The 27,042-nt window shown below is 47.7% G+C and overlaps 1 protein-coding gene across 6 annotated transcripts in view; it reads left to right on the top strand.

Moving 5' to 3' along the window:
• The window catches only part of CELF2 (CUGBP Elav-like family member 2), a 177,531-nt gene that overhangs the window by 106,954 nt on the left and 43,535 nt on the right, over positions 1-27,042 (top strand). For all 6 annotated transcript variants that reach the window (XM_032971816.2, XM_032971807.2, XM_076073068.1 and 3 more), the window contains 4 exons: positions 15,335-15,537; positions 15,996-16,078; positions 19,288-19,336; positions 23,613-23,741. In XM_032971816.2, coding sequence (XP_032827707.1) covers positions 15,360-15,537; positions 15,996-16,078; positions 19,288-19,336; positions 23,613-23,741 — 439 coding nt within the window. In that variant the 5' untranslated portion in view covers positions 15,335-15,359. The remainder of the gene's footprint in view (positions 1-15,334; positions 15,538-15,995; positions 16,079-19,287; positions 19,337-23,612; positions 23,742-27,042) is intronic.

Here is a 27,042-nt window from a genome sequence, read left to right as displayed (position 1 = left end):
TAGCCGGCTAAGCGAGGCCTTGATCTGTCCACCACATCGTGAGCAGTACGGCACCCCTGCGGTCTGTGCTAGCTGCGGCAAAAAGGAACCTTCACGTTTGCATACGCGCGCGCATGAGCATGCGTGCATGTGGCCAGTGGTAGTGTAGTGGTTAGCGCAATCGCGCTACAGATCTGGTGACCCGAGTTTGATTACCGCTCAAGGCTAACAACATCGATGGTGAATATCTGAACCGATCCTGGGCCTCCCCTAGGTCGACTAAATTCAGTACCTGGTGCAGTCTGTAAACATCAGCTCTTGAAAGGCTGCCCACATCCCCCCCCCTCCCTCGTGCGTCGTGCCATCCTTAAGAGGTGCTCGCTAACAGGACTTGCCCCAACACTCAGACGTCGAGGTCCACACTGGCGGAGATCTCCGCAGAGATCTCCGCCAGTGTGGACCCCGTGTACCAATTGTGGGCGTGTCACCCCCCCAACCCCCCCCCCCCCCCCCGCTTTGGCTCAGGTTTCGCTGCCCCTGCTTGCCTGAGCACTTTGCTCCCACAAGGTTTTTTTTTATTCGTTGAGATGGGCACAGGGCTCCGTAAATAGCCAGGACCCCCCCCCCCCCTCCCCGGTGCCCTAACACCCCGCAAGTGTGTTGAGCTACGCTTCGTGGCCGTAGGAAATTAACGGTAGGCAGCTATGGGTCAGCGTCCAGGATTTCCGTTGAACGAGTTTAGGTGGTTGGGGTTAGTGTGAAATATTTGCATTCGTAGGCACCGTTACCACCAGCCGCCAACGCCAGCCGCCGCCATCATCATCGTCATCATCGATGAAAGCCTCCAAAAGCCAGAGCCATCTCCCGGGGTCTCGCGATGCAAACGTCCATCTCTAATGATACGGTGCTCACCAACACACGCTATACACATTAGCACTCCATCTCCGTGCCCAGCATTCAGGAACTTAGCTGAACACCAAACTGAAACCTTTTACAAGGAATCATGTCTGCATTAACCACAATACTTGTGGTCACCTTTTGGTGTCCTCTGGTCTAACACCTTTTGAGACGAGGCTCCAAATGAAAGCTGTCTTTGGTGTAGACCAATCAATTTCAAAGACAATGCATATATTATCAGAGTATGTTTTTTTGTTTGCATTCTGACCACAAGTATTGTGGTTAATACAGACATGATTCCTTGTAAAAGGTTTTAGTTTGGTGTTTTAACATCTTAACACTTGTTTTGTTGCCAGAAAAAAAGGGGAAAAACCTATTCTCATATTTTGGTACTGGCGAAGGAGGTCCCATGATTTAGCTGAATGTGTTTATATTAATTAATTGAACACGTACGGGTAGGGTACATTTTTCCGCGAGTTTGTTTTATCGAATCCTTCTTCTTTGGCTGCCACTCTGCTGTTAGTCTCGACAACAGTTCTTGTGCATTATGGTCAGGGTTAGAATTATTATAAGGGGTGATGTGTTTTTAGACATGCATTTAGGATTACAGAGTGTGTGTTTGTATGAGAGTTGACTTAAAGTCCAATATATTTTGTATTTTGGCAACTGGATTACAAGAAAAAAAGGCGGTAAAACTGAAGTAAAAAATAAAGGTGCCATTCTGCAATTAATAATTAATAACCATAATAATTTATGCTTGCAAAGAACCTTTTACCCGGACGTCATACGGCACTGCGAAAAGGTAAAAACAGAAGTAAATTGTACAAAGTAAAACAAAAACCCAGTAAAAACCGAATACAAGCATGCAGGCGAGTGATAACAACACTCCAACAACAAATACAATTAAAAACCCATAGCAAAAAAATATATAAAGGAAGGGAAAAAGCCTCATTCGCACCGTACATATAGCCAACCGTGCTAATTGCCTGCTCATGCCTCTGCTGGCAGAAGGAAGCCCCCCCATGGGGGTATTTTTGGCCTACTCTTCCACGTCTTGTAAGAGATAGGATTACCCACACACTTTACCCCACCACACGTGGCCTGCCAATGAATTAACTGCAGGTCGTGCCCATTTACACTGCTGGTTGGACAGAGGCATGGGGGGGTGGGAGGCAGGGAATTGAAGAAACATGCCCATTGTTTAAACTGCCGCGTCGGAAGATCGATCCAGGAAACTGCAAGCCTCGTGCGCTAACCGTTACACCGAACGGCACCATCCGTCTGTCCAACATCTCCTCCTGCTGTATGTCCCGCTTTTGTTCTCACCACCAAGGGCTCACAATTGAGAGGGTGCAGAGAAGAGACCCCCTTGAGGCCACATTAGGAAGGTCTCTGAAAGGGTAAGGGGCCTGCAGGGGGTCTGCAGACTGCCAAAGGGATCCTCTTTCCCAAAAAGCTTGAGAATCCCCGCTCTATAACTATCGTTCGCTCTCTCTCTCTCGCGCTCGCTCCCTCTCTCTCTCTCTCGCGCGAGCGATTTTCGTCTCTCGCGAACTTTTGCCCGCCGCGAACGTCCCCCCGCTCACTTTGACCTTGCCGCCTCGGCTGCGCCGGTGCGTTCGTTTTTCATTCGCCGTCCTCCCACGATTGTGGGACCGCCTCCCCGTCGCCACTAACGGCCGTCGCGCCAATTATCCGGTCAATATGCGCCACTTTGTTAATTGGCAGCGAGCGCGGCAGGCCGCTTCATTAAAGGCTTCCGAGCGGCGCGCGCCCACAGCGCGGTTATTGACGCGCGCGCTGACCCCTCGGTATTCCTGACGGTTTAAAAATAGCGGCCGGGCGCGAGCGATGCTGCCAAAACAGCTGTTAGCCGTAAACGCAAATGCCCCCCACCCCCACCCACCCACCTACCCCGAATCTTTAGAGTCTCGCCGCTTCTTCTGCAGGGGGACACATTTATCAAGTGACGTGCACCGAGGTGGAAGATGTTTAAGGCCGTGCAGCGTGAGTAGAGTAAAAACAAAATCGACCGTGTCCTTGCAGGCTCGGCGGGGGCTTCGTTAGCCACGAGAAGAGCGGTACCCAGGGCTTAAGCCACCGGTCGAAAACTGGAGGCAGTGAAGCAACATGGGTGCCTGTTTACGCTTTTTTTGACATCCCTTCTTAGTCGCCCTTCTGCCGTTTCCGCGAGGATCCGGGTCTACTTCTGGCTCAATTCTAGATGTAAAGTTATTCGGTTGGAGAATGTGTTTTTTTTACCCTCCGCACACAGCGGGAATTGTCACGGCTTTGAGGCGCGCTAATTGAGAACACCTCCCTCCAAGAGCACGTGCGCATTCCCCTGGTGCGAGTGTTCAGGTTTACAGGGACCCGCCGCGTGTTACGCAACATCTGCAGCAAGCAGGTCATTAAGCTTTGCCGTGCAAACATTTTTTTCACGGCACGCGTGTATGGAATGTGTGCCTCCGTTATGATCTTGAAGGCAGGGCCTAAGTGGAATTGGTCTCTGTCTTTTTTGAGGTGCAAACATAACCTAACGAGGGTAAAAAATGTTGTTCTGGCCACCATCGCTGTTGCATTGCCATGTGGGTCAAGTTTTTCACGTGTATAATATTTCTTTTTAAATTAAATGAAATAAACTTTTTTTTAAAGGTTTACCAGCACTTTGAGATTACATTTATATTTGTTTACTTTACACTGCTTTTTAACACTTGATTTTTTTTTAACCAATATTGATTTGTGATATTTCAACGTACACTTTTTTATTGTTGTTTTCACCGGTCTGATAAAAAATATATGATTTTTGACCATATTTTGGACTTAAAGACCTTCACAACCACTACCAAAATCTCACCGATCCCATTACTGTATCGTTAAACCCAATATCAGTGGCCCAGTGATCCACAACTTCTAATATCCGCGGGGTCTGGCTGATTAGCGGTTCTTCCCGTTTATTAGCGGATCAGCCTTACAACCATCCGTGATTGCACAGATGACAGGAAAGAACCACGGATGGGTGCTCAAATGACATGATTATCCTCGGGGTGTGCAGATGATATCAAGGCTACGAAGGCAGTGAAAGACCACGTGTGTTCTGTTACCAGTGATTGTGATGATGGGGGACAATGATGGTTGCAGATATGACAATGGGTCACCGCCTTGGTTACCACAGTCGTCACCGCTGACACAGCTCGCGGTGATGGTCGTGGATTGTTTTTGTCATCGCCGCCGTGGCTGCTGATATTTGTGAACCTCAAACCCACTTGGCCGTGGAATGGTCAAAAGGTGGCGCAGTACAGCAAGTGGCTTTGTGTGTTGTGACCTTGTATGCGTGAATTTTCTCCCGATACTCTTTCCTCCCACGTTCAGAGTACTCAAGTCGTATTCGCAATAGTGCTATGGAAGGAAATTGGCCAGACGTTTCTAGGCAGAAACCCTCATGAAAGATACCAGATTAATCAATAACATTACCGCCGTTAATACACTGTTGGTGGAAGCCAAACCGGCTGAGGCCTGAGTATCAGCGGGGTGCTCCTCTGTGTATCCAGCACAGACCCCCCCCCCCTTTTTGCCGTTGCAGAGCCGCTTGTCAATTTGCGAACCCCTTGTGGCCCCCCTTAACCTTTACGGGGTCTTCTGATGATGCCCCCCTCAGCTCCCTAGGAGCCTGCAGGATCCCCCCCCCCCCTCGTTCGTGATCCCCCATGCCCTGGATTTAAACCCCTTTGATTGTGTGAAGCCGTGGGACGTCGGCATCGAAACTCCTAAAGCGAATGTGATCCTCGGAGCACAAGTCGCGCACAGATAGACCGGGGCAATATCGCAGCCATTCAGCCCCACCCCCACCCCCTGATTGCAATTTTGAGAATGGATCTTTTAAAAGTCATCGCGTTTCTAATTTATTTTAAATCTCAGTGAGCCGTTGTTCTGGTTTCGTTTGCTCAATGCTTAGCAGAAGCAGCTGGGTGTCGGGGTGGCTCGTAATGGCTGCACACTGAGAGCCATCTCATCAACTGTCATCAAATTCCGGGCCACCACCGACCCCTGTGATTCTAGGTCCTCCACACATTCGAAGGCCTTGAATGATTTCTCACCCCCTACGTTCCAACAAGAACTCTTGAGGTCGGTTGACCCCGATCGCCTCTGCATCCCCAGAACGAAGCTGAAGTCCATGGTATGATCGGGCCCTTTGCTTCCGTGGCACCTGGACTGCGGAACTCACTGCCGAAGGCTGTCAGGGAGCCTGGTTCACTTTTGTTCCGCTCAAAAACATTTCTCTTTATGGCCACTGTTTACCCCTTCCCCTCCATTGCCATTGATATAAAGCGCCTTAAGATTAAATGATGAAAGACGCCATATAAGCTGTCCAAGTCTGCTCGCCATGAGAGGGCTTCAGGAGAGAGTCCCTGTGGTTTTGCTCTTCCTCCTGCTCTGTTGAAGGAGCGCAGACTGCAGTGGGCTTACTCTATGGTCCATCGTTTTGGTTGCATGGCCACAGTCGCACCGCTGTGGCGTGTGTCTTTTAACTTTCCATTTTGACGGAGACGTGCATATCTGCCTGTAATCATTATTGTGAAAAGCAGGTTCTCAAGTCGAAAGTATGATGGCCTCGGCCATTTATCAATATACCATTCCAATGCTGTCTTCGTGACAGCACGGTCCCTTCACCTGATGAAGGCCACTTGTGTTGTGGCCGAAACGTCGTGATTTTTGTTGTTTTATTTTTTACCTACGTGACTTTACCGAATAGAACCAAAGAGTAATATACCATAGTATACCAAAACCATCGTATTAATGTTGTTTGAGATATCATTTGACCTACCACCCCCCTCCCCCACTCCCATCTCTGGAAGATTATTTAGAGGTTTAATCCTTGCTCTTCAAAATGCCGGCCTATAACTTGGCATTGTCTGTTGGCATTAAGAAAGCTGACCTTTGAGCTTTGAATGCAAGTGCATGCTTCGGAATGGCACGGCAGGATAGGCTAAGCAATTTGGTCATCTTTCAAATAACATACAGACGTCGCAATGAACTGCAGCGTTATAGATTATAATCGGGAAGCGGAGGCGCCGTGGTGTGCGTATAACACTTGTGCGGGATGGAGGAGGGCTGGCCACCGAAACAGGCATTGTGGAGTGGCACCCTGGGGTCGGCGAGCCAGCGCAAGACCTGGAGCCAGATGGTGGGGGGCACGGTGTGTGAGTGCACCTTCGAGGCCGGGTGTCAGCTTTGGCTATTGACTTAATTTGTATTTTTCCAGCCATCTCAATTAAAGGCGTGTGGCGTGTGCGTGCACGGACATCAAATGAAAGCGTTGCGGAAACGTGACTATTTACATGGAGGGGATATTGCATTTATGTTGAACCCCTTTCGCACCGTACGTAGCCAGCCGTGCTAATTGGAGGTGTGGGCGGGGGGGGGGGGGCAAAGTGGCTTCTTAATTTGGGAAGGAAGAGCATTCCAGACGGCCGCAGAAGCGCATCTGAGAGCCCGCGATGTAAATGACCGTCTTTGTTCGATGGCTCGTCTGCCTTTGTGGTGAGAGGGACCTACTCAAGAGACACCATGACTTGATACAGTGACATAACCACTGGCTACGAAGAGGAGGGGTGAAAGGCGGACATGGGAGGGGGGCCTGGGATGGGGGGGTGGCTATACTACCAGTGAGAGAGAGGCCTATTAAAGAGACGCCATGATGTGGTGTTACGCTGTGCTAACTTAAGGGGTGCCAGTAGGATGTCTCTTCACCTCAAGCCGTGACTGATAAGCACAGTGGGGAGGAAACAATTAGCGATAAGAGTCCAAAACGTAGGAGATAAATGATTCCGCGAGCTCGTCCCGTCTAATTCAAGAGCGCGCCTGCAACCCTCTGCGAGACCAACGGAGGAGTCCGTTCACCGTGGCGTCCCTACAACGAAATCCCGTTACGGGCTCCGTCAGATATTTACTGTGGCCCAGCTGCAGCATCCCGGCCATTTTTCTCAAACACAGAGCAGTGGTCCACGTCAGCACGCGGTGCTATGGAGGATGTGTGCCATCGTTCTCCCTCGTTATTGAGACGGATGCATCTTGGCGTTGCAATTGAGCGTGATTGTTTTTTTTTTAGAGTCACAGGTGCAGAGATGCTGTTAATGTCACCGTTCCACAAAGCAGATGCTACAGCTGGAGGAGGTGGCTGAGCCTTAAACATTTAAATTGCGTAGTTTAATTAGCGCTTTATTAAATCTTGACTTGAAGCTCTCGTGACTGCAGGGATTCATATTCTTGGGTCTTTCAACGGTAAAGTCACGTAGAATGGTTCAAAGAAAACATCTACGTGACTTTACCGAATGACCCAATAATATAGCGCTTTATTCATCGATTAATGTCCTACAGAGTGGATTCTCTGAGCCGTTGTTGTTTTATCTTATCGGCCTCACTCTCCTCTTTTTTCCGTGTGCAGTAGCAGCGCAAATCTCTGCTCATCTTTTTTCCAAATACACCAGACCTCCTCGTACCCACTTATCGGATAGGGGGAAGTGGGGGGGGGGTGCGGTTCGAGCCATTGCCCATTGGCATATTCTATTTACCACCCTTATCCGTGCATCATCTTTCTCTCATCCACGTGAAGAAGCGTGGACGGAACGCAGATGAGAGGACGAGGTTGCCACTTCTTGTGGGTTATTCGTCCTCGCTGCAGATTTTCGTAGAATTCATTAAAATCGTATCCGTGGGTGAGCGCTGATAAGTGCTAGGGATGAAAGGACTATCTGTGTGGAGACACGGACAATAGGAAGAACAGATAAAAAGGTGTACTGCGCTGCACTGCAGCCCATTCATGCTGTCACTGTGGAGGCACTGATCGTGCCCGTACTCTAAGTTATGGACAATTTCAGTTCATTTTGGATCCTATCGGCCTCCCTGTGTCCATCCGCGCGAATGAGTCTCTGTTCAGGCTTCGCTCATGCAATTGCCGCACCTCCGATTAGCACGGTTGGCTATGTACCGTGCGACAGAGGTTCAACAAACAAACATACACGATTATGATCATCGTCGTCATCGTCATCCGCTGCGCGATCTCGCAAAGTTGCGTGAAGCCAAACACCCTCACGTGCAAAAGCACTTCAAGTCCAACATCATACACTAGCAGACTATCAAGAGTTACTGATGTTAATAGAACATTCATCGCGGGCTATAGGGGTGATTCATTCCATTCATATGCATGTCACAGGCCCCTTGCACGACCTTACACAAGGAATGTAATGTCTTATTGCGTAAAGAAATTACCGAGTCATCTTGCGACGAGCGATTATACATGACTGCTCGTATGAGTCTTCCAGGCAGTGGTTCCAAACATGTGGTCCCTGGACACGCTGGTGATCCCCAAATCGAAGGAACCGTTGCAGATACGATTTACTTTATTGTCATCGTCAGACCAACTTAAGTTAGGGGCCACGACTGCCGTTTGTGTCGGGGCACGGGGCCCCCAGCGTTACGGTCCGAACCGGCGGTTAAATCATCGGCTGCGCACGGCTCCCCCAGCAGACGACGCTGGAGCGGATGAGCGAGGCATCTTCAGTCGACTGCGATTTGTGTTCTGGTGAAAGTTTGCAAAAGTGGGAGTCTTTAACCGTATAAGAGGTTTTAAAACTCTATCCATTACTAAAACGTAACTATATTTATTTTACCAAGGGCCCAATGATCTATATAGCTCTTTTCCAGAAGCGACCTGGCTATCACAAACGATAGCTCACCGAAGTGGCTTATCACGTGGAGATTCATTGCAGCCAAGTCGTCTAAACGCGTGATTCTAAGCGTGGGGGGGGGGGGGATAAATGAGAGCACCCGGAGAATAATCCACGTGACCCAGGGGAAGAGAGACACCCCAAACTCCAAATATACAGCAGGCAGTCAAACCCATGACCTCCTGTATACCAGGCGAGGTAGTTACCATCTCCTAGCCACCCTGGTGCCCTTACAGCAAAGTGGAGGTGCTGAATGGGTTATAAGCTGGAAGCAGCTGTGGCTCCCATCACCTGATCTCACGAGGTACTCCGTCAGCCCCAAGTTCGACCTGGGCAAGAGGTCATGCTGTCCCCTAGGCCCTACCCTAATGCTGCTGCTTCTGCTGTTGCTGCTCCTCACAAGTTTAGTTTTCAGGTCTTTGCAACCAATACCGCCGTCTGATTGATGCTCCGTGTATCATTTGTCGCTGCATCTTAGGAACTAAATATACCCCGAGTGGCTGTGTCCCAATTTTTTTTTATGTTCGCGTGCGTGTGAATGCGTGTGAGTGTGTGTGCGTGCGTGCGCGTGTATGCGTTTCTCCTGTGTCGCATGAGTGAGGATGGTTTATTAACGTAGAGTGGAGAAGCAGTGGCGTTATATCTGCACTCTGCTTCGATTTTGACAACTGGGGGTTGGACCCACATATAGTACAATACAATATGAAGTCGTATGTATGTTTAACTTCTTACCCACCATACGGAGCCAACCGTCCTAATCAGAGGTGCCGGGAGTAGGACAACAAACTAAACACAGAGAGCAGTTCTAAAGAAATTAGTTTTCAATCTAGATTTAAAAGTGCATAGCTCCAATGGCTTCCTAATATCGGAAGCAAGAGCGTTCCAGACGGCCGCGGAAGCGCATCTGAAAGCGCGCGGTGCAGTGAGACCTCCTTTGTTCGATGGCTCAGCCAAAAGCAGCTGCGTCTGAATGCGACCGAATTGAAAGGCGCGGTACAAAATCAGTCGCCGTAATTTGTAGAGGAACAGACGACCAGAGGGCAGAAAATCAAGCTCTTGAGTCTGGACTTGAACGGGGTGAAGATTGACTGGGGGCGTCAACAGGAAACCTTGGTTGCTGGGACGAAGAGAGCACGCGGGAGGGGAGGAGTGTGAGACCAGCGATCAGAGTACAGCAGAAGCCCTCTTAATGACCACCCCCAGTTAACGACTGATCACATAAAGACGGGCCTCCATAGAGCCCAATATGTAGTGTATAGTGTACTGTATAGTGTAGTGTATAGTATTGTAGTGTATAGTAGTGTACAATAGTGTAGTGTATAGTGTACTGTATAGTGTAGTGTATAGTAGTGTAGTGTATAGCAGTGTACAATAGTGTAGTGTATAGTGTACTGTATAGTGTAGTGTATAGTAGTGTAGTGTATAGTAGTGTACAATAGTGTAGTGTATAGTAGTGTAGTGTATAGTAGTGTACAATAGTGTAGTGTATAGTGTACTGTATAGTGTAGTGTATAGTAGTGTAGTGTATAGTAGTGTACAATAGTGTAGTGTATAGTGTACTGTATAGTGTAGTGTATAGTAGTGTAGTGTATAGTAGTGTAGTGTATAGTAGTGTACAACAGTGTATTGTAGAATAGAACCCCTCTTTTCGACCCACCCCAGTTAGCGACTAATCGCTGAGCGACAGGCCTCCAATTGGTTCGCTTACCGACGATTCCCCTGTTAACAATGGGCTGTTGTGGGTAGAGTAAATTTTAATACATTGATCAACAATGTTTCTTTTAATAGTATGTGTCCATGATGTCGTTAGCATCTTTATGAATTGATATCCATTGTTTGAATATTATAAGGTACGTTTTTTGGGTGAAAAAGGGGTAACTTTCAATGCTATCGGAACGAATTAAGCCTTTACCGTGTACTCCCTATACTCGCTTAACGATCAAAATCACTCCCTATACTCGCTTAACGACCAAAATCACTTAACGACCGCTTTCGTGGGAACCAATCACCGTCGTTAAGAGGCGTTTGGGGTTTCTCCTGGACTGGAGCGCCGTGGTCTTGCCCACGGCTGCCGATACGGAACTCTTTGCCTGCCTCGTGACTGACAGCAGCAGTGTCGCGGTCATCACTACGCCAGCCATTATATAATCATCGTCCATGTTCGCAGGTCATCAACTCGGCTGACCCTAGGCACTCCTCGGTTTATACGATGTAGCGGGAAGCCCGTTGAGATTCGGAAACAGCCCCCCCCCCCCTACCCCTGGCATCCCGGCCCCCCCGTGTGCCCCCCCCCCCCAAAAAAAAACAGCGCATGCCTAGCTATTGTATGATTTTGAAATCTCGCAGCATCATGTAACAGGCTTATTGTAAGTGGCAGCGTGGGTCGGCATTTTAAGGGCTGAGCAGAAGAGGAAGGTACAATTTTTTTGTTGCCGTAATGTTAGCCCAATTTGCGTAAACCGCGTAGCAGAAAGCTTTCCAATTGCACTCCGTTCATTGGAATTTGCGGATCGCTTCGAGACGTGTTCTCCAGACATTCGGGTCGGTTGTACGACACAATTGTTGACGGCGAATAGAAACTCGTGGGGCTCAGGTGGGTAGTTCTGCAGTGGTCGTTTCGGGGTTGTTTCCTGGATTCCTCACGTGCGTGGTGGTGTACCTATTAAAACTAAAACTTGTTTTATTTATTTATCGAGGAGGGCACTCAGATGGACTCTTCGCTGCCTTTGCCCATGCCTGTAATAGCATTAGAATTTATAATAAAATCCCCCCAAACATTGTGCAAAGATTCCAAATTATTCACACCATATGCTGTTGTGGTGGTGGTGGTGCAAACTTATTTATGGTGCACAGCTCCATGATTAGGGAATCATAATCGGGCATTGCCTGGGATTTTTGCCCAGGCAATGGCCGCCCCTCTTGTACATATGCATCGTATGTCGCCAACCGTTCTCATCGGAGGTGCGGGAAATAGTGAAACACGTCTTGAGACTCACTGAGTCTCAAGACGCGTTTCCAGGAAAGCCTTGCAAATGTTTACAGTACAGAGGGGGGGCGGGGGACAACGATTGACCCATGCCTTTCTCAATGAAGTCTTTTTCGAGTAATTAAAAACATTTGAGGAGTTTGGACTTTAAAGTCAGCACAGTGGCCTCCACCTTCTTCAAATGACACCGCGGGATATTTAACGTCCACTGTGAATTTGGACGGCACGCATTGTACGTTTGGCCTGGCATCCCACAGCGCACCGCTCAGCATTCTGCTGCCACCGCCCACAAAACCTCCCCTAAACTTGAGCCTTATCTGGATCTGGCAAAACGGAAAGGTGAGGACCCTACCCCGTGGAGCGAGGATTGTCGAAACCCCCGCGTGTCACGGTGCCAACAGCATCGCTATCGCGCAAGCGATATCAACAACGCGTCTGAGTTGCTCAAGTGTTCGTTGACCGCATGACCGCATAGATCAGCTCAGTGCATACTACGTTGAGGGTTCTAATTTTTTAATCAGCAGCAGCAGCAGTCACAATCTATCCAAGACGCCGGATGATGCATGTAGGGAATCGTAATGGGGCATTGCCTGGGATTTTTCGCCCAGGCCACGCTCGCCCGTCTTGTACGCACGTACGTACGTTGAACTTTTTTCGCGTCGTACGTAGCCAACTGCGCTAAATCAGAGGTACGGGGGAAGGAAAACAAACTAAACACAAAAAAGCACTTCTAAAAAAAGTGCATTTTAAATGTAGACGATTTAAAAGTGCACAGCTCCAGTGCCTTCCTAATATCGGGTGGAAGAGCGTTCCAGAGGGCCGCAGAATCGCACCTGAAAGCGCGCGGTGCAGTGACCGTCTTTGTTTAATGAGCGGCCAAAAGCCGCTGCGAGGGTGATGTGTCAGTCAATGGGGGTTGTTGACCATACTTCCCCATGCTGATCAGTGGAGGAACGGCGGGGGAGGGGGGATGGTGAAGGGGATGCAAAATCCCGTTTTAGATATCAATCGCTATTGATATTAGCCATGGCTGAGAATAATAACTCGGGTCACGGGGTTCATACGTCATGCAGTATGTTAGCCACTGTGCCAGTGCGTCTCCCTGTAATACTTTTTGCACGTCATTTACAGCCCACAAAGTTAACCATAGCACGTGGAGTACAACTTGTCCAGTACGCGCAGTACTGTACTTAAAATGTTGGAATGATACAGACGCTTAACACATTTATGTACACTCCCATCTATTGGACTGATATTTTGATTAAGCCCCAGGCATTGTATAACATGCGATGGGACACGAGCTGTGATTCACCGCTCATAGTATGCTCAAGTGCACACTGATAACCCGGTCCCCCGAAGCCGCGTAGAAAAATAGATAGCGACGGCTTGGAATTGCCTGCGTCGTAAAGTGTTCCTTTATAAATCCAATCTGTTGCTTGCGTTTTTTTTTTTGCTAAACGCAGGCACAGCCTTGGGGAATATTAAGCTGTTGCTTGTGTACGTGCACTTGTTATTGGGTAATACCCATGACAGGCCACGGGCATGTTGTTGCATTATTACGTCTCGACGTTGTTTCACGGTCCAGTTAAGAGATTCGCTTTGTGTTTTGCCCAGCATGACAACTGGTGCCGTTAGCAAGCTGAGCGCAGAGTCGTTTTCATTTGGGTTCCCTCTGCACGCGGGGTGGTGGGCATTAAGAAATGAAGAGTGATGCGTCACATGGGTGGAGCAATGGATGAGAGGCACGGGCGAGAGTTGATCGCCGGTCAGGGCTTTTGGCTGGCTACGGCCCTAGGCCAAAGCGACCCATCACAACGTCTTAGGTATTCATGTCAGAGGCCCCTTGCACGACCTTGCACAAGGAATGTAATGTCTTATTACGTAAAGGAATCGCCAAGTCATCTTTCGGCGAGCGAATATATACGGTACTGCTCGTATGAGTCTTCCAGGCAGTGGTTCCAAACGTGTGGTCTCTGGACACACTGGTGGTCCCGCAAAGCCACGTAACCGTTATAGAACACGATTTATTTAATTGTCACAAAACACATATATTTTTCTTTGCTGTGCGCTGGTCCGTGGAAATGTTTTGAAGGTTTGACAGTGGCCCAAGTGTCGCAAAAGGGGTTGGAAACAACTGGAGCCAGAGTAAAAGCCATGCTGTGTCCCAGGGATGAGATTGACTTCGATGAACGGTTCTTATTGTGTGAGCTGCCGTCAATTTCCCATAATTGTCATCATTCAGCAACAAGTCCGTGACGAAGGCCCCGTTGCGCCAAACAGAGGGCCCACGTCCCACCAGATTGCAGTGCTGTAGCCTCCATGCTGGGGCAGCACATTGGCATATAATGTGAGTGAATGTTTCTGTGGGGGGGGGGGGTGGTGTAGTTATTTGTGGGAAAGAGTTCCTTTTGCACAAGTGCATTTCCATACCTCGCTGCTCAACATTAAAAACACCCGGTTCTGTCAGTAAACCTTTCCACCTCTCCACTCCCTTGCACACCACCCGCATCTCTCCACTCACCTCAGCAGCGTAGCGTTGGCCCTGGTGCAAGGAATTAATTGCGTGTACGCGTGTTGAACTTCTTTCACACCGTACGTAGCCAATCGGAGGTGCGGGGGAAGGACAACAAAAATCCGTTCTGAAGTAGTGAGTTTTCAATAAAAAAAAACATCACCCTGTCCCCGTCTAATTTCCTTCATACCATTGCCACTTTGTCCCGAGGGCCCTGGTGCCCTTGTACCGCCGGCACACTCAAGAGCTACGCCACTGCCTCACCTCTTCTCACTGAGTCTTGAATTGTCTCACCAGTCCTTGTTCTACATAGAAGCATGGTCAAAAAACAATGTACTAATGTCTCTCTTTCACATTATGTGTGCGTCTATGTGTTTCTGTTTGTGTGTCGGGGAGCGGTTGTTCAGCGGTCAGTGCACCGCCCTCCGAACCCAGCGACCCGAGTTCGATTCCCGCTCACGGCCATCACCAGTGACGATGATCTGAACCGGTCCTGGGCCTCCCCTAGGTCAATTCAGCGTGAAATGAATCCCTGGTACGGTGTGTGTAAGCATCACACACCGTACCAGGGGGGGTGGGGGGATAAGGGTGGTAGGGTGTGGTACCGGCCACCCAACCCCTCGTGTACCGTGCCGGCCATCGCATGCGCTCGCTAAGAGCACTTATAATATAAATCGTTTATTCACACTCTCACACATAAGTGAGTCAGAGCAGCCGACATGCCGCAGCTGCGTACATCATTTTAGAAATACATGATAAAAAAATGTAGGGCAAAGGTGGTAACGGCTACAACACATTGCTCAAAGGGTGGAAAGGGAATGGTGGTAACGGCTACAACACACTCCCCAAAGGGTGGAAAGGGAAAGGGGATCAGATGGTGCTGTTCTAGACAATAAAATGCAAACGTCAATGGGTGTAGCCACCATCAAGAATTCGAGATTAATAACAATTAAAATAAAGCATGCGAAACGATAAAGTGCTGGTCTCCTAGCAGAGACGTCCTACGTGGTAAGGCACGGTCGTGTGGCCATGGGCACAAGTGATCATTTCTTTTGATTTTGGGCGGGAGCAATGGGTGTCAAACGTGGTCACGGTTCGATAAATTTACATGTGAAGGGGGACAAGTCGGCGACTCTGCAGGTCAACTAAAAAAAGTCTGTTGCAGGCTATAAGGGTGGGGGGGGGGTGGGCGGTGGGTGAGATCTATTTATCGTCTTTGTTTGTTGCACGCAGCAAGAGCAGCCTCAACAAGTCCACGATGAACGGGAGCTTGGAGCACATGGAGCAGCCGGACCCGGACGCCATCAAGATGTTCGTGGGGCAGGTGCCTCGCGCCTGGAGCGAGAAGGAGCTCAAGGAGATGTTCGAGTCGTTTGGCCCCGTCTACGAGATCAACGTCCTGCGCGACCGCACACAGAACCCCCCGCAGAGCAGAGGTCCAAACAACGCGGACGGGGTGGGAGGGGGATGCGAGAGCGGGCCCAGCGAGCGCTGCTGCTGCTGCTGTATCTAGGCCCTGCGTTATTTAAGGGCTTGGCGGGAATGTTTGCATTGCTTCGTAGCATCTTTAGTTGCAGTTACATCATCGTGGGCGTAGCGTCAACGCCGGGTTGTGTCGCGTGTTGTCCGGCGTGATAGTATGAGGAAGCCGCCGGAGCTATGCGCTTATCAATGTCGATTGAAAACTCATTTCTTTATCGCTGCTTTTTGTGTTTGCAGTTTGCTGTCCTTCCCCCCCGCACCTCCGATTAGCACGGTTGGCTTCGTACGGTGTGCGAAAGAAGTTCAACGTACATACAACGTTTCACCCCGCGTGCCTGGCGGCCGATGGCTCTTGTGTTTTTTTTGGGCGGAGCGTGAATGCGTGCGTGCGTTGGGTCGGTGTGCCGGGCAGGCTGCTGTTTCGTGACCTTTTACACCCGCAAGTCGGCATTGGACGCCCAAAATGCCCTGCACAACATCAAGACTCTCCCTGGGGTGAGCGCCTTTGCCTTTCCGTCACCACAACTGGCACCAGCACCAGCAGCAGCTGCAGCAATAATCGTAACGACACTCCAAATTCTAACAATGTCAACGGCAACAGAAATGAGCCAAATTCATGGATGAATTAGATTAATTTCTCACTTGAAAACGAATTTCTAGATTGAAAACTAATTTCTTGAGAACTGCTTTTTGTGTTTAGTTTGTTGTCCTTCGCCCGCAACTCCGTTGGCTACATACGGTGCGAGAGAAGTTCAACGTACATGCTGACATGAATCATTGTTGGCTCCTCTGCATTTAGCAGTTCACCAGATGCCGTTTTTGCAATGATGGGTCGAAGGTTTAGAGCAGAGTTGGGACAGAGACTTTGAGACATCCTTCTGCAACTTTTGTACCAAGATTCTGGATGATATTGGAGGTGGAATCCCCTACGATGTGAACTCCCCGTGGTCTTGGGAAATTAAGGGAGTGCGGATTGAGCACGATGACTCAGAAAGTGCAGTTTAAAAATACTGTCTGCCAGACTCTCGTAAATACTACTGGAATGAGGTCAGTCATGGTGGGATTAGCCCACCCGCACGATAGTGATGAAGATGATGATTATGTATAGATATTGAACTTTTTTCCTACAGTACGTAGCCAACCGTGCTAATCGGAGTTGCGGGCGAAGGACAACAAACTATAACACAAAAAGCAGTTCTCAAGAAATTCGTTTTCAAACTGGAAATTCGTTTTCAATCCAATTCATCCATGAATCTGGCTCATTTCTGTTGCCGTTGACATTGTTTGAACTTGGAGTGTCGTTACGACGATTGCTGCCGAGTTAAGTGTTGAGCAAGGTTGTCCATGGCTTTGCAGAATAATTCGCACACGTTTGTGTACGTACGTATGTATGTGTGTCAGGCTATACAGGGATCTTTGTATTTTGTTTGAAAAAATAAGATTAGGATTTACCCTCTCTGGAAATAAAAGAGGTATTAAGATGTTCAAACCCCAAATAGAAACTGTTTGCAAGGAATCAAGGTTTGCATTAACCACACACACAGTACTTGTGGTGAACATGCAAACAAACATGCTCTGATCATATATGCATTGTCTTATAGGCAAAAACGGTCCCATTTTGCCCTTTTGTATTTGAATCAGAGAGATTAGATCCTGATTGGTTCGCTCTCGCCATGGGTGGGAATTCTGTCGCGATGTCTTCGCACCCCACCACAAAATGCTCTTGGTCCTATCCTTAGCTTGTCGGCCGGGTTTCGGTGTGGAGAGGCACCCTACCCATTCCTGCCAGCAGAATTTCTGGAGAAAAATTATAATAATCTCAAACTGTGGATTTTCGTGAATTGTGCCCTTCGACTATTTAACAACAATTACAAGAACGGTAACAAACCAACAGCAATTGTAACCGGTGACTTATAAAGGCTTTGCCAGCAATTACAACAACTTAATTTTTTTTTAACTAGAAGCAATGTAATCGCCAAATACATTACAAACAACAGCAACCACCACATTGCCAGCGCTAACAACGATGCTTACAGGAAGGCCAGTTAGACTACGATCTAGTGAGAATCAGCACTGGGGGAAATGCAATGGATTCACTTGACCCTCCTGACCTTTGTTCTGTCCAGACGAAACATGGGCCTATATGCATGCATACATACATACGAGTGTGTGTGTGTGTTTTCTCGACTCAACCTCAAAATGAGTACCTACTTCGGTGTGCAAACATCGCCACCGGGGAGACAAAGGCAGCCGGGCATAGTGCTGGCCACCCACAACCTCGTGTGCCGTGCCGGCCTTATTAGGTGCTCGCGAATAGCGCTTGCCCCCAAAAGTCTGTTTAAGCTATTCGGGGGATCCTGTCTCTTTGTTTGTGTTTGGTTGCAGTGGTTCGTGCACGGTGCTGTGATAAAATCAATGCGAATTTTATTCCCAGACGAAGATTGCCATCAAATGTTAAATCGACACTGAACTCCTCGTGAACTTCCCCTAGGTCGACTCAACCTTAAATGGGCACTTGCGCTCTTGATATTCTTTGGTTCTTTCGGTAAAGTCACGTAGGTGGAAAAAAAAAATCACGACGTTTCGATTGCAACACAAGCAATCATCATCAGGTGTGACAACCACAGCAAGAAATCTTCAGTAAAAAAAATATTTCTTGCTGATGATGATTGCTTGTGTTGCAATCGAAACGTCGTGATTTAATTTATTTTATTTTTTTCACCTACGTGACTTTACCGAAATAACCAAAGAATATGGATCCTTGCAGTCACGAAAACTTAAAATCTTGCGCTCTTTGTGTAAACATCGCCCCCTGGGGAGACAAATGCGGCCAAGCGTGTGGTGTTGGCCACATCGCTCTGACGCGCCTTCGCACAAATCTTCGTTGGTGCTCACTAAGGGCACTTGTGTCCCTACAGTCCAATTGCTAAACACATCTTGGAGGTTTTTTTTTTTCTTCTTCTGTGCGCCTGTGTGTGTTGCTGTCATTAATATGAGCGTGCTTATGAGCTCAGGGATATGAGGAGCAGTGCCGTGGTCATTAGTCGAGCCTGCAGCCAGTGCTCTATTCCTGGCCATGCATCACAGCCGCGACAATTAGTTATCTGAACCTGAACTGGGCCTCCACTTTGTTGACTCGGCAAAACAAAACATAGCGCTCGGTGCCCGTGTGTTAGCATCGTTTTTTGGTTAGACAGAGGCAGCTGGCCGTGGTAATGGTCCAAACATCGTCTCGTATGCCGTGTTACCCTTTAAAAACTAAAACTGAAAAGTTTTATACAGTTTTTCATTTTTATTTTAACCAAGTAAGGCACACTGAGATATACAGCGCATTTTCAGAAGCGACCTGGCTACCACAAATGATAGCTCAATGAAGCGCCTTATCGCGTGGAAATGTATAGCAGCCAAATTCTCTAAACGCGTGAAGTCGATTCCAAATGTGGAGGGGAAAAAAACGGAGGACCCGGAGAAAAATCCACGCGACTACAGGCAAGACGTGCAAACTCTAAATATACAGCAGCAGGCGTCGGGGTCGGGGTCGAACCCACGACCTTCTGTATACCAGGCGAGGTAGTTAACATCTCGCCTCCTGTGGCTCTTTTTTAATATATAATCGGCCCTTCTGACGGTGCTGGTCCTGGTGGTGTGCGCGGGATCGATGACTAATGGCAGAATCTTGCGTTTTGTGTTCCCATCCCACGCAGATGCACCACCCAATTCAGATGAAGCCAGCTGACAGTGAAAAGTCAAATGGTGAGTGGAGAAGCCTGGCTCACGTGAAAATGCTTTCAATAAGAAAAAAAAGCAACGCAGTGCACTTACCTATCTAAATCTGACGACTGTGCATAACGTTTTGCGTTGCCATTTCAAAACGTGAGCAGAATGCAGGACTTCCATTGATGCCTCTGAGCAACTAAACGGTCCGATGAGGTCGTAAATGTCTACACCCACGTCAGCAGACGTCAGCTTTGAGTTAAAGCTGTAATTAGATGACATTTTTTTTTTACAAACTTGATATCTTATCGCGTTATTGTCGGTTGTGGTACATTGCGACGTGCCGGCGTCAAACATCTTCATGTACGTATGTACATATGTATGTACGCATGTATGTACATATGTATGTGTGTGCATATGTACGCATGCATGTATGTATGTACGTATAGTGAGGGAAAAAAAGTATTTGATCCCCTGCTAATTTTGTACGTTTGTCCACTGACAAAGAAATGATCAGTCTATAATTTTAATGGTAGGTTTATTTGAACAGTGAGAGACAGAATAACAACAAAAAAAGCCAGAAAAACGCATGTCAAGAATGTTATAAATTGATTGGCATTTTAATGAGGGAAATAAGTATTTGACCCCTCTGCGAAACATGACTTAGTACTTAGTGGCAAAACCCTTGTTGGCAATCACAGAGGTCAGACGTTTCTTGTAGTTGGCCACCAGGTTTGCACACATCTCAGGAGGGATTTTGTCCCACTCCTCTTTGAAGATCTTCTCCAAGTCAGTAAGGTTTCGAGGCTGACGTTTGGCAACTCGAACCTTCAGCTCCCTCCACAGATTTTCTATGGGATTAAGGTCTGGAGACTGGCTAGGCCACTCCAGGACCTTAATGTGCTTCTTCTTGAGCTACTCCTTTGTTGCCTTGGCCGTGTGTTTTGGGTCATTGTCATGCTGGAATACCCATCCACGACCCATTTTCAATCCCCTGGCTGAGGGAAGGAGGTTCTCACCCAATATTTGACGGTACATGGTCCCGTCCATCGTCCCTTTGATGCGGTGAAGTTGTCCTGTCCCCTTAGCAGAAAAACACCCCCAAAGCATAATGTTTCCACCTCCATGTTTGACGGTGGGGATGGTGTTCTTGGGGTCATAGGCAGCATTCCTCCTCCTCCAAAAACGGCGAGTTGAGTTGATGCCAAAGAGCTCCATTTTGGTCTCATCTGACCACAACACTTTCACCCAGTTGTCCTCTGAATCATTCAGATGTTCATTGGCAAACTTCAGACGGGCATGTATATGTGCTTTCTTGAGCAGGGGGACCTTGCGGGCGCTGCAGGATTTCAGTCCGTCACGGCGTAGTGTGTTACCAATTGTTTTCTTGGTGACTATGGTCCCAGCTGGCTTGAGATCATTGACAAGATCCTCCCGTGTAGTTCTGGGCTGATTCCTCACCGTTCTCATGATCATTGTAACTCCACGAGGTGAGATCTTGCATGGAGCCCCAGGCCGAGGGAGATTGACAGTTCTTTTGTGTTTCTTCCATTTGTGAATAATCACACCAACTGTTGTCACCTTCTCACCAAGCTGCTTGGCAATGGTCTTGTAGCCCATTCCAGCCTTGTGTAGGTCTACAATCTTGTCCCTGACATCCTTGGAGAGCTCTTTGGTCTTGGCCATGGTGGAGAGTTTGGAATCTGATTGATTGATTGCTTATGTGGACAGGTGTCTTTTATACAGGTAACAAGCTGAGATTAGGAGCACTCCCTTTAAGAGTGTGCTCCTAATCTCAGCTCGTTACCTGGATAAAAGACACCTGGGAGCCAGAAATCTTTCTGATTGAGAGGGGGTCAAATACTTATTTTCCTCATTGAAATGCAAATCAATTTTTAACATTTTTGACATGCGTTTTTCAGGATTTTTTGTTGTTATTCTGTCTCTCACTGTTCAAATAAACCTACCATTAAAATTATAGACTGATCATTTCTTTGTCAGTGGGCAAACGTACAAAATCAGCAGGGGATCAAATACTTTTTTCCCTCACTCTATGCACATATATACGTATATACTTATGCACATTAACGCATGTACGCCTATATGTATACATTCATGTGTGTGTCCTTCTATGTAAAGGATATTGTGAGCGCTCTCTCGTGTACACCTGTGTTTTACATGAAATGCCCATTGTGAGGCTATAACCAAATCACCCGGAATGGCTCCCGATTTTGGCAGGTCTCGGAAAAAGGCTAATCAGGTTTTTGATCCCGGACAGTGCTGAGATAGGTACATCTAGGTACTCGGCCTAATCGTCACATGACCCCCAGGCAGAGCCATCCCCTAGGGCACGGCAAATCGGGGAGACCGCCTCGGGCCCCGCGCTTTTGCGGGGCCCCCGCACTTTACCGTCACGGTGTTAGACGTAATACTTTTGGTTTAATTTGAAGGCCTCGGTGGAGTGGGGGGGGGCACACAGTAGGATTTGCCCCGGGCCTCGCACGCCCCTCCCCTCCCCCCTATGGACGGTCCTGCACACAGGACCCATGCGCAGCGGAGAGATTTTTCATCTGAGAGCTGTGACGATGTCTCAGGCCTTTTCTCGGTGATTTGGTCTAAAGCTTTCCATCTGTACGACCAGTTGTTGAGCCTCCCCCATGTGTTCGCGAGCCTCTGCATTCCACAAAACGTGCGTACTTGTGCCTCTGATTAGCCCCGCACCTCCCGTTTAGCACGGTTGGCTACGTCCTGCGCGAAAGAAGTTCAACATATATACATATATATGTATATGTCACCGTGCATGTCTCTGCGTGAACCGCTATTTGTGGGTATCCATGTGTTATGCCTTCGGTGTGTCCTTATGTATCTGCCTACTATGTACATGGGGAGTGGTAGTGCAGTGGTTCGCGTTTTGCTACGAACACGGCAAACCGAGTTCGATTCCCGCTCACAGCCAACATTGCTGACGGGTTTTTGAAGTGGTCTTGAATCTCCCCTGGTTTGACTCAGCCTTAAGTGAATTTGCATCTCTATGTAACCATGATTGTATCAGAAGTCTGCACTGTATAACATCTGTACCGTTGCAGAAAGCCCATGAAATAAGTAAAATATGTCTAATCTATCTAGCTGGTGCAGTAGACATCAACACTGGGGAGACAAAGGCAGCCGGACGTGGTGCTGGCCAGTCACCCCTTTGTGTGCTGACCTGGCCTTAATAGGTGCTCGCTAACTGCACTAGGTATAACAGTCTTCTGAAGGCTACATGGGAGATCTTTCTCTTTGCTTTCATTCGTCTTTGCATGTGTCCTTGTGTGTTACGCTTTTTATGTTCCCTGCTTGTCTGTCACTGATGACCTCATTAAGAGCATCCTTTGAGGTGGGCGTTATTATCAAGAAATTCCCGTGTAGTTCACAAATGTCAACGCCGTTCTTATTCAGGCTAATTTGAAAGCGGAATAACATTTTTTTAAAAAAATCTACAAGTCAAATGAACTTTTGCGTGGTGCTCATCACTATTAGCAACCCTAAGCCAGTGGTGAAAGTTCCACCTTCCTATGGCAGGGTCCATCAATCCAAACAGCAAATGCTGTGGATATTCCACACAGTAGAGGCGTGTGATGATGGTCTTAAGCCGGTCCCCAACTGTGATCTTTTTCTTAACTTTCCTCGAATTTACAGAGCATCGTTCCCTGCATGATTCCCCACACTGAATGTTTTCTGGGTCGCTGGTTGACTGCAGTAGGTGGCACGTGATGGTGGCATGTGACTCGTAGCCGCAGCCATAGTTTAGATGTATACTGGATGCGGTGTGCCGGCTGCAAAAATATTTTGAGGATTAGCGACCTGGACAGATCCGACTGAAATGAAGCCCTGAGCTTATCCGTGTGCCCATGTTTCTCTTTGTCAGTGTTAGTGCCCGTGTCTGGCCTGCGGCAGTGGAGTGGTTGGGGGCACTGCGCTACGAACCCAGCGACCCGAGTTCAATTTGCGCTCATGGCCAACACCAGTGACGTCATCGCCCCCGAATGCCATGTTATTTATTTATGATATAGGTTTATTTTTGGGGGGTTAGATCGCTTAAATATAAAATGTGTCGTTAAACCCGCCACCACCCAACACAGCCAATTAGTAAGTTGTGAATTCTGAATGTTGTGGATTTGCTCTCCAACACACCGGTGTGCTGTACGGGTAACAAATTGGCATATTTTGCTTACGTGACAGAGAATCAGAGTGATTATTTAGACTGGATTCCTCCTCCAGTCTAAATAAACACTCCGATTCTCTGTCTTTCTCTCGCTGCGCCACTGCTCCACAGAGGACCGGAAGCTGTTCATCGGGATGGTGTCCAAAAAGTGCAACGAGGGCGACGTGCGGGTCATGTTCTCTGCGTTCGGACACATCGAGGAGTGCCGCGTGCTGCGTGGACCCGACGGCCTCAGCCGGGGTGGGCTCCCTCCCTCCCCTTTCCCCCTCCCTCCCTCCCCCCCCCTCCCTCCCCCCCTCCCTTTCCTCACCTCTCTCCTCCCTGGCCTCCCTCCGTCCTTCCCTTTCCTCACCTCCCCCTCCCCCCGTGTGACTGTCGTACCGCGAGCGTGCGAATTGCACTTCTGACGCGCTGCGTTAAGGGGGACAGGAACGGGACGCAACACCATATTGCCACGTTCGGAAAGGGAAGCCTGAAGGCTGATTGAAGAGATTTTCTGCCTTGGAATGTTTGAAACGGGGGGGCGTGTGTATATATTTTGCATCACTAAGTCACTGGTAAGTCACTGTCCGTGATAGGACGTTACCGCGACCTCTGGGCCTCCAAAGGTCAACCGTTTGAAATTGTTCCCCCTCGGCGTGGTAGTTAAAACAACAACAACAACGGGTACGTCTCTTAAATCTCCCCCACCCCACCACAGTCACTCGATTGGCTGGTTGCATATAGAATGGTAAAGTGTGGCCTTCCCATCTCCTCTTCCAAGATAGCTATCGTGTCAGCGTGGAAGAGTAGGCCAACGACTATAGAGCTCACTCTAGAGGAGGCCCTTCCGCTAGCAGTGGTGTGAGCAAGCAATCGCAGCGCTGCACATTTGCATTGTTTGTCAATATAATTGCGCACTACGTTGAACTTTTTAGGCCTCGTCAGTGCAGTATAGGCCTTATAATTCATCTGTATGGCATGTGTGAACTAATTTGTGTCAGAGAACGGTCGCGCAAGAGATCTTTCACAAAACTTCTCCACCAAAATCCTTCCATGGGTATTTTCAATCGCATGCACATTCGGCGTCGGACTTTCCCACACACTCTAGAATGAGATGTTTGTTGCGTGACAGTCAACCCCTTATAATTAATTCTCAGGTATAGAATGTAGCCACAAACCAAATGTAGTACAGCGATATCCCGGTTTACGTCGGGGGGATGCGCTCCTGAAAGGTGCGACGACGAATATCGAAACGACGTCAATCCAAGCGATTTACAGGGCAGGTGGCGGAGGCGAAGGCTGAGAGGCGACGGATAACGAGAAACGACGGGTGATGATGCCGTCAGCGACGTGAGCGTGCGGGCTGATGCGACGCAAATAGGGTCGCAGTGTTAATAAAGTATCGACGTCTTTGGGAAACGACGTGAAAGGAGATGTAATTCGGGGTGTTACCGGACAATTCTTCTTCTTTCGTACGGCCGATGTGGATGGAGAACAACAACGACAATTTCACATTCAGGTGGCCAAGCCAGACAGCAACCGCATCAGGAGCAGTTTCTTGAGCTTCCATCATGAGTACGTTCCATCTTGGTGACTGAGCTGAGAGCGTACTGACTTGTGTACTGAGGCTAATTAAAGGGGGGAGCTACCCACATTCACACACGGGGAATTTGCGTGCTGCCGACTGAGTGCTCTGTCTGACCTCATAGCCGCCCGGCCAGCTCAGAAGTTTACTTTTCTCAAGAGTTTTTGTTTGCGTGAATCGATTTTTTTTTATTTTCCCGGAGAACCAGCGAGGCATTGTTAATCGTGATTTGTTTGTATTTCATTGAAGTTAAGGCCTTTTGGTTCAGAAATCGTTTGAGAATATTTATTTTTAAACACATATCAATAACACAGCCTTTGAAAGGTAAAAAATATATTTTTAAAAAAACATTACGCATATAAAAAATATCTATAATAGACACCGTTTCAGGAAATGGGCGTTCTTCATCGTACATAAAGACCGCGAGAGTATTTCATGTTCTATGAAAAAAGGCCATTGCCCCAAAACATCGCCTATTATATTTTTCTTTTAAGGCAGCGTTATCAACGGATGCGCTGATTTTGTTGCTATTGTTATTTGTGCTTGTGCGCCACTGCCAATGCTGCATTACCCAAAATGCTTTATTACCCAAAATGCTTTATTTGTATTCATTTATTTATTTCGTAGTGAGGAGGATAGCATAGAACGCAGTTTAAAGGGCTTTGTCAAGGCACTACTGGATGAAGGCCTCCCCACGCTCGGTCCGTTAGGATGGTGGAGGGCAAGGGTTTGGGTTCCTTGACCATACTTCACCACAATGCGGGTTGGTAAAAGGAGGCCCAAGGACCCTGGGAGAAACAAGAAACATTCGAGGGTTTGTCACTATGAATTTGCGAAACACAGTACGGGCCTTTTCTACACCTGGCCAATATATCTTAAATTTAAATTCCAGAACCTGTTGCCGACATTGGAGATAATCGTCGATGTTCGTTTAGCTTTAAAACGCAATCGTGCCTGAGGGTTACATCAGATTGCTTTTGTTAAAAAAAAACTACAGTCTTGTTCACTTCTACAGTTGCGGGCAAATGATATTTGAAAGTGCTTACATTCACAGTTCATTAGTGGTTAAAAATATGACTCGAAATTGGAATTTAATTACACAATTTACATATTTTTTTGCTGCGTTATTATTGCTTTGTAGCGTTGTTTAGCATCGCATGGTGGAAGTTTTGCCTAAATGTGTCAATATGGCTCAGAAGGGTTAATTAATGTTTTATTTAAATTTCGTTTTTTTAATTACATCTTGGTTTAAAAGTTATTTTGATGTGGGGGGGGGGGGGTTGCATCATATTTCATCAATTGTATTGCCTAGTAACATCTGGTGCATGAAGGCAAATGCGGTTTGTGTGATGCGTTGAATCCAGATTATGCGCTAATTAAGACATATCGCGCGCACACACCTGGAATGATAAATTTCCGGTAATTACTGCCAACTTCCGACAATTTGATTACATTTTTTTTAGAAACTTCGTCAAGTTCATTTACATACACTTCGTACGGTAAACAACTGATTGTAAGTGACGGTGTTAAACACAGAATCACATTATTCCTGATCAAGCAGAGCACTCGTTTATGACAAAAGTCATCATCATCATCATCTTTGGCCATGTTCAATCCACTGCTGGATGTAGGTCTTTCCAAGCTATTTTAAGTGACTGAGAACACATGGCTTTATTATTCATGATAATTTATAGCACCAATTTATTGTCTAAAAATCATCATCATACATGATCAATCCACTGCCGGATGAATACCTCTCCAAGCCATTGCCATCTTATTGAAAGAAATTGGGATACAGTTCGTCTCATCGAGGTGAGAAGGGACGGGGGGAGAACTCCATACTGCTGAAGAGCGGCATAGAAATAGACGTGGGATGGAAATCTATTAACACAAAAGATTACTTTTTTCAGACATTCTAGTCTGCACGCGTGTGTGTGTACCACCGTACCTATAGAGTGGTGGTTGGCGCACTGA

The sequence above is a fragment of the Petromyzon marinus genome, chromosome 3, assembly GCF_048934315.1.
Source record: "Petromyzon marinus isolate PM22_M1 ecotype Great Lakes invasive population chromosome 3, UKy_Petmar_22M1.pri1.0, whole genome shotgun sequence".
NCBI classification, from domain to species: Eukaryota; Metazoa; Chordata; class Hyperoartia; order Petromyzontiformes; family Petromyzontidae; genus Petromyzon; species Petromyzon marinus.
This window is presented reverse-complemented; position numbering and strand designations above follow the sequence as displayed.